The 10729-nt window shown below is 60.3% G+C and overlaps 1 protein-coding gene across 1 annotated transcript; it reads right to left on the bottom strand.

The window, feature by feature from the left end:
- Positions 1-408: 408 nt before the first annotated feature.
- INHBB (inhibin subunit beta B) lies at positions 409-7369 on the bottom strand. The gene is made up of 2 exons (XM_014858010.3): positions 5522-7369; positions 409-3093 (listed from the first exon to the last, which is right to left on the bottom strand). The coding sequence occupies exons 1-2, from the start codon at positions 5967-5969 to the stop codon at positions 2318-2320; spliced, it is 1224 nt and encodes a 407-aa protein (XP_014713496.2). The 5' UTR covers positions 5970-7369; the 3' UTR covers positions 409-2317.
- Positions 7370-10729: the final 3360 nt, after the last annotated feature.

The following is a 10729-nucleotide window of genomic DNA, read 5'->3' as shown; positions in this document are numbered from 1 at the left end:
CCAGACACCAGCCTCTCCTGGGCTGCAGTCACCTACAGTCTAAGTGGAGGTGGGCACGGAGGTCAGGTGGCCTTCGTTCCCCAGGGTTTGCATTTCCTCCAGGAGCAGGGCTTCATCGGCACTTTCAAATGGTAATACATGCGGCCTTGGTGAAACATAATTAGTCTTGGGCCTAGGAGGGTAAACAAATGTGTAATTCATGAATTTGCTAATTGTCCTTCATTTTGATCTTCTGCCATTTTTCCTAGACTCTCTGACTGACATCCGTGCTGGTGACAAGGACTCAGAGAGTGCCGGGAGTGAGCCATGCAGGCAACTGGCATCAAAGCTGGACACCTGGCCTCGCGCTCCTCCCGGCCACCACCTCCCGCCGGACGCCGCGGCCCCACACACCACGCGAGGCAGGAGGCCCGTGGCACTCAATCCTTTATTTTCTTAAACTGTACACAAACGTAAAATACTTTAACAGCAAGTCTACGGGAAAATTGTTTGGTTTTAAATTATTATGAAACAGAACCTAAGGGGAGCTTTATTAAATAAACATAAAGACGGGGATTTAAGGATACACACCTGCATTCTATCACAGTCACTTTTACTCTACCTTCTGGGTGTGTAAGGATAGAAAAGACACATCAAACTGAATAAACAGAATCCATTTATACCCTGAAATGCTGGTAGGCCACTCAAGGGATTGTTCCAAATGTCTACCTCATATAAGATGGCCTCACCATCTAATAAAAATTAAAACTGATCTGTTGGCCTCTTTGGTTCCAAAATTATGTATAATACATTTAACTGTATTTTTTTTTTGCTGCTATAAAAATAACTTCTTTTTTCAAACGGCAGTTTCTGACTAATCATGCAACTAAATCAGTGCAAACATTAAAAGCAATCATTCGCTTAAAAAAGAAGCAAAGGATTTCATTTCAAGTATAAAAAATATAAAAAGAGTCGTACGAGTCCAGTTTCGTCTAGTGTGGGGTCAACCCTTTAAATTGCATAGTTCACGTGGCACTTGGACACCCAGGGGTGAGCAAGCTCAGTGCTCTGCCAAGGGCCACTTCTGGACACACGCGGCTGGGCAAGTGCTCTATCGTGTGCGTTCAGGCATGTCTGCAAGTGCTAGGAGGGGCCGGCGGGCAGGCGGGCGAGCGAGCAGGGGCCAGAGCTGGAGCTGGGACCCCCATGGGCAACGTCTGCAAAGCAGCTGCAAGCCTTTCTCATTTCTCCAAGACCAGCTAACTTGCTCCCCTCCTTCGCCCCATGCTGAGGGGACACCTCACCCCTGGCATCTCCAGAATGCCTCCACCCCACCATTTCCTCCTCCACACCTAGGGGTCATTTCCACCCCTCTCCAACCAGTCCCGAAGGAATATCCCCAGTGAAGGGCACGGATTGCAACTTTTTTTTCTTCCCATTTAGAACAATTCAGATTTTAACTTAAAAGGTCATATCTAGTAGAAAAGTCCCATTTCAATTATACAATTGGAATGAATGACCTGTCAACTGCTAGTGATCAGTTAAAGCATCAAATTAAGACCCTCGTCCTCTCCCTCCCTCCCCACCCCAAAAACAAACACACATATAAGTCATGCCAGGGAACCAAGCAACAGTCAAATGGTCATTGCCACTGGTCCACGGTCTCTGGCAGGTTAGGTCCTTTCTGGGCCTCCTTCCCTCTACACGGGTGGGAAAGGACAGGCTCTCCGGGTCCTGCAGCATGAAGGATCCCAGGCGAGGAGGGAGCCCACATGTTTGAGCCAGGGGATGCTGAGGCATGGCAGGCCTTGCACGAGCAGAGGGAGTCACGCAGCCCTCTGCCTGCCTGCACGCTCCCCACCCTTGCCTCTGCTTTTCCTCCCAGTGGCTCTCGAGCTTGCTCGCTCTCTGTGCGTCTCTGTCTTTGTGCTTTTATGTGTGCTCGGAAGGCGCAATTCAGAGTGGCCGGGCCAGCTGGTGGGAATGGTGGCTGCTCACCCCATTCTCTCCAACTGACAGGCATTCGTCGCTAAGCTGCCATTTGTCACCGCATCCATTTGCTGGTATCCTGGAAGCTGCTGTGTGGGTGGCAGGATGCGTCTGGCTGTGCGTGTCTACGTGTGCATTTTAAAGTATTTCATGTCAGTTGCGGGTTCTCATTCTGCTTTTGACTGATTACTCCATGAAGCAGTAGGAAAATATTGCAGGTCTCACCCTGGCAGCTTCTGGGCAGCCCAATGGAATGACTACACTCAGCCCACCATGCGCCCCATTCGCACATGGGATGGAAGAAGCCCGTCCGGGACCGTCCTCGCGCCCCACCGCTGCGGCCCTGTCGTCAGGCACAGCCGCACTCCTCCACGATCATATTGGGCACGTCCCGCTTGACAATGTTGTACTCGTCATCAAAGTAGAGCATGGACATGGTGCTGAGCTTGGTGGGGATGCAGCAGGAGTTCACTGTGCCGGGATTCAGGCCCCGCATGCGGTACTGGTTGACCACAGCCGTGTGGAAGGAGGAAGCGGAGCCAGGGACTCCGGCCAGGTAGGCCGGGCAGCTGCCCTCACAGTAGTTCCCGTAGTAGCCGATGGGTGCGATGATCCAGTCGTTCCAGCCGATGAGGCGGAAGTCAATGAAGAACTGTTGCCTGCAACAGAGGTTGGTCCGGCCATCACACTCCAGGCCCCGCTTGCGAATGCGGTGCCTACTGTCACCCAGCCTCGCCTGCACAACCACGAAGGGACGGTGCGACTCCTCGCCAGGGTCCACGAATACAGGCACCACGGCCAGCTCCTGGCAGCCGTCGCACTGCACGTCCAGGTTGAGTCGCCGCTCGCCCCGCTCGAACAAGGCCTGGATGGCCTCGGTGAGCGGAAAGGTGTGCCAGCCACTGCGCTTGAGGTCCACCTTCTTCTCTACCACGTTCCACCGATCTCCGTGGCCCTGCTCCTGGAAGTACACCTTGACCCGCACCTTCCGCCGACTGCCCTTCTCCAGGACGTAAGGCAGAAGCTTCAGGTAAAGCCATAGACTGGCCTGCACCACAAACAGATTCTGGTTGCCTTCATTGGAGATGAAGAAATACAGGCGGACCCGGGAGGAGGCAAGGCCATCTGCGGAGAAGCGGGAGAGCAGGCCAAGTTAATTCAAGGAGAACACGAGGCAATGGGGGAACAGACTCTCTGCTGCACGATGCTGGAATGCGAACTCGCCACGCAGCTGGAAGAAGTTATTGACCAGAAATACTGCTCCTGGGGCCAGGGCCTGGGACTGTAACCTGGGAGAGGCAGAGAAATCGTTTCCCATTGAGAAACACAGCCCAGGCTGGAGCTGGAGTGTCCAGGCCTATAAGATCCTGCCTCACCTCTCCCAGGCCAGGGCTCCCTGGAGACAGACTGTCAAGCCTCAGAGCTCAACAGAGGAACTTGTCAGGAGGCCAAGATCTTAACAAGTTGTTATGGGTATCTGTGAAATCTGAAAAACAAAACCGGGATCGCACCGAAGATTTTGAGATGGGATGTTTCAAAAGAGGGTTTTTTTTTTTTTTGGTTAACTCAGGGCATTGCAAAATCGAGCTGAGGCAACTACCGCCTCTTTCCAGTGTTTACCTAAGCATGATCTGATCCAACCCCCAGTGGAACCTCCACTGCAAACAACGAGCTCCGCTCAGATTTCTGACACACGAGCGTGTGCTCTGCAGGCTGCAAAGAGCAGCCCTCCTTTCTGAGTAGTTCCAAAGGACAGGACACACAGCATTGAAACTTGAGGTCCACTCCTTTGCCGAGACCCTGGCTCCCTGTTCATGGCATGTTCAAAATCTCCAAGGAAAAGGGGAACTGGCTCGTTAGTTTTCTCAATAATTCAGCTCAACAAGAAAGGCCATGCCAACCCAGAAGCGACTCCCCTCTCATCCTACGTTTCAGTGACTCTTCTCTCTGACAATCTCTACTTTTTTCTTTCTTTTTTTTTTTTGCAGGAAGAACAAACAAGGCAACCGTGTGGCCACGGCTGGTTTTATCAAACCTTCTACCACTGCCCCTCCAGCCCCCTCCTCAGGCCTCGCCTGGCTCCTCTAACAACACTGACATCTGACTTTGAAATGGGGGAAAGTGCAACCTTAAAAGCTGGTCTTGGACGAGCTGCCTGTGACCTGAATCTGTTATTTATAAGTCAAAGAGCTGGCTCCGTGAAATGGACCAGAAATATAACAGCCCCCGCTGTCATTTTGTGCCACCAGGACCAAAAGGCCTCCTCGACCTTCCAGAATCACATTTCTACTCTGGGCCCCAATGCACCTTTTAATCCAAGCTCTCTAATTGCATGTCGAGCTCTCCCTGACTCTGTCGGACAGCTAAAACGGCAATGCATTTCTTTCTCAGCACAAACCAGCCCCTGATTGTCTCTGCTTTTCTCCACACCCGGCCATGCAAAACTTTTCATCCCTTTTCAACCTCAGGCGGCACCAGCACAGTCTGCCCGCTGCCTGCGAGGGTGGGGGGCATTTACAGCCTGGGGACACAACCATTCCCCCTCCAGGCTCCCTGCCCACCCCCGCCCTGCCTGCACCAGGGCTTCCCCCTCTGCGACCTTCTCTGCAGTCCCCTCGGCACAAATGGGGCTGAGCTCCAGGCACAAAAGCCAGCCTGGCTCATTCAAGTCCTGAAAAGGACAGCGGAGTCGAAAGCACTTGCAGCATTTCAGCGCAGGCACATTTTTCGCCTTCTTTTAAAGTTCCGAAAAATCTTTCCTCTCGATTTTTATATTTAGCCAGCGGTAGAAATTTGCTATCCAAAGCGGGGGAAAATTCCAGAAAGGACTCCTATCCTTTGTTAACTACGAACTCTGCGGCTCTCAGGCGAGGGGCTGCTGCCGCTGCCAAGCGAGCCCAGAGGCACGGGGCTGCCCCCGAGCCGCGTCTTTCTCTGCGTAAATGATGGGACCTGTTGAGAAGCCCGCCTTCCGCCCGATTCCGGTGCCCACACAATCGGAAGAGAGGTTGCCTAGCTCTCCCCAGTGAGGCTTCAGCAATCCTGGCAAGCCCACGCCGCCCCGCGATGGAAGCGGCCCCGGGGCCTCTCATGCAGGCGCGCGCGCGCGCACACACACACACACACACACATACTCCTCCGGCCCACGGATGTCAACAAGCACACACATCTCCATCCACACTGCTAAACCTACACTCTGGTCGTGGGAAACAAAAACATTAAGCAATCATCAAGCAAGTGCCCGCAGAGCCAGGGCCGCACGCATCTGCCGGGAGGGGGACGCGCGCTCAGAGGCGCTGGGGCCGAATTCTGGAGGGCAGGGGTGGAAGGCAAGGCGCACAGCGGCGGGGGTAGGAGGAAGGAGGGAGGGGTCTGCTGTCTAAGGGAAGACGACGGCAATCGAGACGGAGCGCACAGGGCCGGGGGCGAGAAGTCGGGCCGGGAGTCCAGGTTGCTCCCAGGGCGCGCTGCCTGCGGCGGCCGGAGCAGGCGAGGAGAAGGGGGTGGGGGAGGGAGCGAGGGCCACGGCTGGCCGCCCGGGGGACCGACCCACCTGTCTCGGCGAAGCTGATGATTTCCGAGACGCGCTCCTGGCCGTCGGCGCCCGGGCTGGCGTGGCCGTCGAGGTGCGGGATCTCCACGCGGCCGTCCTCGCGCACCTTGCCTGCGTGCAGCTTGCGCAGGGCCGTGACCATGGCGGCCTTGGGCACGGCGTGCGTGATGTTGGGCCGGCCCCGCATCTGCAGGCGGCTCAAGATGTGCCGCTTCACCGCCTCCAGGAAGTCGCGGTCCACCCGGCCCAGCTCCTCCGGCCGCCGGAAGCCGCCGCACGACGTGCAGGTGTCCTGCGAGCCGCCGGGGGCTCCGGGTGGCGGGGGAGGCGGCGGGGCGGCGGGCGACGGCGGCGGTGTGGGCGAGCCCCAGGCCTCGGGCCCCAGCCACCCGGCCGCCAGCAGCAGAAGGCAGGCGGCCCCCAGCGCCCGACCGGGCAGCCCGTCCATGGTGCGCCGCTGGCGACGAGGGTGCCCGCCGTGAGGCGAGCCGAGCCGAGCGCAGGGCCGGGCTCCGGGCTCCCGGCGCGCAGCCCCGCCCCGCCCCCGCCCCCGCCCGCGCCCGCCCGGGCCTCCGCCCGCCCGCCGAGAGGGCCGCCGCAGGCTCGCAGGGGGAGGGGGCCGGCTGGGTCGCGGGGGTTCCCGCGCGGCGGGGAAGGGGCGCCGAGGGCCGCGGAGGCCGCAGAGGTGCGTGGGGCGAGGCAGGGGTCGGCGGGTCACTGCCGCACGGGCGTCTCGGGGCGCCTCGGCATCTGCAGCCTTCTCCCCATCCTCTCCGCGTCGGGGCCCCGCAGCCCCCGCCCGGGCGAAGTGAAAGCAGCGGCAGCAGCGGCTTGGCCGCCGGGCGGGGAAGGTGGCGAAAGGACCGGTCGACGCAACTTGGCCGAGACGGAAGCGAAGGCTCCGGAGCTCCCGGAGCGAAGCCGAGCGCGGCTTGGCGCGGCGCTGCGGCGGGCGATGCGGCGGGGCCCCGCGCTGGCACCTGAGCGCCTCGCCCTCGCCGCCTTGCGCCGAGGAAGGGCCGGCGACGGGCGGGTCGTCCTCGCCGCGGGCCGGCGAGCGAGCGCAGTGCTGGGAGCGCTGGGGGACGCGGGCCGGCTCAGAGGCGGCGCGGAGTCCCCGGTCGCGGGCCCTGCAGTCCTCCCTGCGCGTCACACGGCAAAGTTGTCTCCAGGCTCCCGGGGCGCCGCCGCATCCACCGGCGGGCGGGCCGGCCGCTGCGCGCTTCGCCGGGGCCTCTGCTCCGCCCGCCTCCTTGCTGCCTCCCTCCCTCCGCCTGCCTGCCTGCCTGCGGGGGCCGGCGGGGCGCGGGGCGCCGGGCGAGGAAGGCAAGGCGGAGGCAGGGCCCTTCTTGCCCCTGTCTCTTCGCCTGCCGCGGCGGCGGCGATGTCGGCTGGAGCGCCGAAAAGTCTCGCAGCGTCCCCGGGTGCGGTGCCCTAGCTCGCTCTCCCGCTGGCACAAGCCGCAGGACCGGGAGAGAGCGGACGGGTGGAGGCTGCGTCCCCGCGCCCGGCCGCGACACAGAGTGCAGAGCCCGCCGAGGAGGAGTTCTTCTGTTTGCCCTCTTCCTTTACTCTCCTCGTTTTTTCTCCCAAGGGGGAAAAAAAGCCGCACAATCTCCGTATGTGCGCGCGCGTTGAGATAGACGTTGGCAGGAGAAAAAAAAGGAGGGGTGAGCGAGTCTTGTCCTGGCCATGCGGGAGGAGACTGTCCGTGCCTCCCCGCTCCGGCTTCCCGGGGCGGGGGGGCCGCGGGGGGGGGGCGGAATCTGTTCAGGTCGGTGCTGCCTGCTCCCCCCGCCCACCCCCGCTTCGCTCGGCTTTTTTCCTCTCTGCCTCTGCGAGAAGGGGCGGGCTGGCCCTGTCCCCTCCCCCCCACCCCCGCAATGCTGGGCCACTTTTGCTGTCTCGAAACTTTCCCACCACGTGGGCGCTCCGGACCCTCGCCCAGCTGGGCGCTGGGCGGCACTGACCGGCTCCCGGCCCCGGATCCTGGCGCTTGACCCCTCCCCGCAGCCGCACAGGCCCTGCCCTCATCCCTGCCGCCGCCCTCCCCGACCAGCAGTGGCAACTCTCACCGCCGCCGTGGCCGCCCCCGGCCCTCCCGGGTGCTCCCTCGCCGGCCTGGCGAGGCGGGGACGGCGATACAGCCTCGGGCGCCGCGGGCTGGCTCCGCCCGTGGATGTTGCTCCCGGGCTGCAGTGCCCTAGCCGGGCGCCCCGGGCGCGCTGAGCGAGGCGTGGGCCCCGCGGGCTGGAGGGGCGCCGGAGGCGGCGGCCGCTGGAGGCCTGGCCAGGCGCTGCCTCCGCAGGTTCTGAGCCCAGAGGAACTCCTCGATGGTGCGGGGAACCAGCCTCGCGGCAGGGAGGCCTCTGAGCCCCAGGACTTGCCGGGCTGGCGAGGTGTCCAGCAGCCCCTCCCCCCCCCCACCCCCAGTTGGCAAACCTTGGCCTCAGAAAAACCCGGGTGCCAGTCGAGGCTCATCCACTGCCAGCTTTGTAGCAGTGACCTTGGGTAGAGTCTTCACTCTTTCTGGTCTCTACCTCCTCATCTGGAGAGGGGGGGACAATAGCACCTTGGTTGGGAGCCCCAAACAAGGCAACCTGGCTAAAAACTCCTCGTGGAACCCAGTCATCTGATTCCAGGGCCGCTGTTCTTGGGCTGCCAGAGAAGAGGCGCTGTCCATGGAAACCGAACTCCCAACCCCGTCCAGAACCCCGAGTGCAATCCGTTTCTTCTGTGCCTCCTCTCGCCCCCAGCTGGGTGTGGAGCAGCACGGCAATGCCTACAGGGTGCAGCGCCCCGGCCAGGAACACGGCCCTACCCTCTCCTCTCGCTGGTCCAGACCCCCACCCACCTCGGCCGCGCCCCGCAACAGGCGGGACTGCGAGGCGGAAGCGGAGTGAGAGGTCATTCTGGCTTTCCTAGGATATTGGGGAACCCAGGACGACCCAGGTGGAGCGTGGCCTCCCCCCAACCCCGCCCCCAACAGCGAGCTTCTCGGGCCAGCCGGCGCCACTGTGGAGCTCAGCGCGGACCGCAGCCCCGCCGAGGCCCGCAAGTCTGGAGGTCGAGCGCCCCCTCCCTCCCAATCCGAGGAACCAACCAGAAGGCGCCCGAGTTGCTCCCGCGGGGCAAAAATGGAGCTGGTCTGGGTTTACCGACCTGAAGTCAGAAGCAGGGGCCCAGGAGGGTCCTGGATTTGGCAGCCCTTCAGCCTCCTTAGGGCTTTCTCCAGAGCTCAATTCTCTCCCAGCCCCCAGACACACTGCTCTGTGCCCTCCGGTTTCCACCCCTCGCCCTGTCCCTGAGCCTGTGATCCCTGGGCAGGAAGGAGGTGCTGCTGCCTCCTGGACGGACTGGGCCAGCACCTTCTGTGTGGTGGCCCTGGGCCAGGCTGGACCCACCTCTCTGGTTTTGCTTGCATGTTCCACCAAGCACACATGCTCTGGTCTTCTGGCTCTTTCCGTCACTACAGCCACCAACCACTTGGCAAACTCATTCTCAGTCTTCGAGACCCAGCCCAATGTCTGCTCCTTGGTGGAGGCCACCATGGCCTTCTTGCGCCCTGAATAGTTATTTGCCAGATTAGGCCCCTCAGCCCAGTGCCTGGCTGTTATCTCTTCAGCTGTCTGTCTCCTGCGGGGGCCTCAGGCTCTGGGAGGGCAAGGACCAGGCTTTCTGGGCCCTGTCTGATGCCAGACCTGGCAGATGATCTGGGAAGCTTAATGAATAAGTGCTTGGTTGATTGATTGATTGAATGAATGAGAGAAGTCGTGAGCCAGTGAAGGGTTTAATGCTCCCCACTGCCCCCACACCAGCCCTCATAGTAGCTTCCTTGCTTGCCCACATACAACCCTTCCTGCCGTGAGTTCCCCCTGGGCTGGATAGGGCTCGGGGAAGGGTGGGAGGTCTGCATGTCTGTGGGAAGCTACAGCATCCTGCCTATTGACTTGGCACTGGGGAGAAGCAAAAGCCACTGTGCCCTTGCTGCTAGGAGGAGGGAAGAGGAGTTGAGAGGAGGGTCCACATTTTGCTTCCCTGATGGAGGAGCTGTCAGCCCCACTGCCGGTCATCTGCTGGGAGGGAACTGGGTCAAGCGGTAGTCAGAAACCATCTGCTCGAGAAGCTGGGATTATCCCGCCCTCTGCTGATCCCCGAGCCCGTAGAGCCAAGGGTGTAAATTGAGTTCCTCCAGATCACCTTGTGCTTTGTGGGGGGCCCCCATCCCCTCCTGAGGGTAAGGACCTGTTCCTGTTGCTTCAAAGCCTCATTTAGCACTGGGCTCAGTTCTCCTTGTACTGGTGACCTCAGCCTTCAATCTGAGCCAGGGATGTGACTGCGCCTGTCAGTTTTGAATACAATAACGCACATCAATGCTGCAGCCAACGCCCTCCACGCGGGCTGCAGGACCAGGCCGCCCCCACACGGAAGGCTGGCTCCTTGCCGTCATCAAGGAACTCGGGCCCAATGGGGAAGGCAAGAAGAAAACATGGCGACATTATGGATACAGGCACACAGAATATGGAGAAGGCTTCCTCTGCAGAGCTCAGAGTCCTTGCTCTCACAACATATTTTTTTGCATAACCCATAGCTAAGTTTCAATTTGAGGATGATGAAAATGTCCAAAAGTGACAAAGCAAACCATACAAATGAGCCTTAGGGTTCATTTGCTGGCAGAATTGAGAACTCAGGCACAGGTCTTGGCCACATAGCCCCTGCAGAGTGTGGGGGTGAGAAGTCCTTCACAGCAGTGGCGCTCGGGGCGGGGGCTGGAGAAGGCCTTTGGCAGAGCTGGGCTCAGGGACCCGGTGCTCACCTCTGCACTGCTGTCAAACGTCACCGTCACACGTCACACCTCTCCAGAGCAGCTCCCTGTCTGCATAGAAGGGGCTGTAGGCCAAATCAGAGATGTCTTGCCTACCGGGCAACCCAAGGCACAGGAGAGGGACAAGCCTGGAGCCAAGTGTGAAGCAGGATCTGGCCAAAGTGGGACCCAAGGGGCAAGGGGCCATGCTGACCTTTGTAAAAGCACAGACGCCAGCACAGAGCCCCCACAGGTTGCCCCAAGGCCACCTCATGCCTTCGAGGTCACGGAGGCAAGTCCTTGATGAGAGAGTGGATGGGGGAGGGTTATTCTGATAAAACAGCCCCACATTTCTCAGCAGGGCAGCCGGATGGTGCCCACCTTTCAAGGGCCCTGGCACCCCT

The sequence above is a fragment of the Equus asinus genome, chromosome 4, assembly GCF_041296235.1.
Source record: "Equus asinus isolate D_3611 breed Donkey chromosome 4, EquAss-T2T_v2, whole genome shotgun sequence".
Lineage (NCBI taxonomy): Eukaryota > Metazoa > Chordata > Mammalia > Perissodactyla > Equidae > Equus > Equus asinus.
This window is presented reverse-complemented; position numbering and strand designations above follow the sequence as displayed.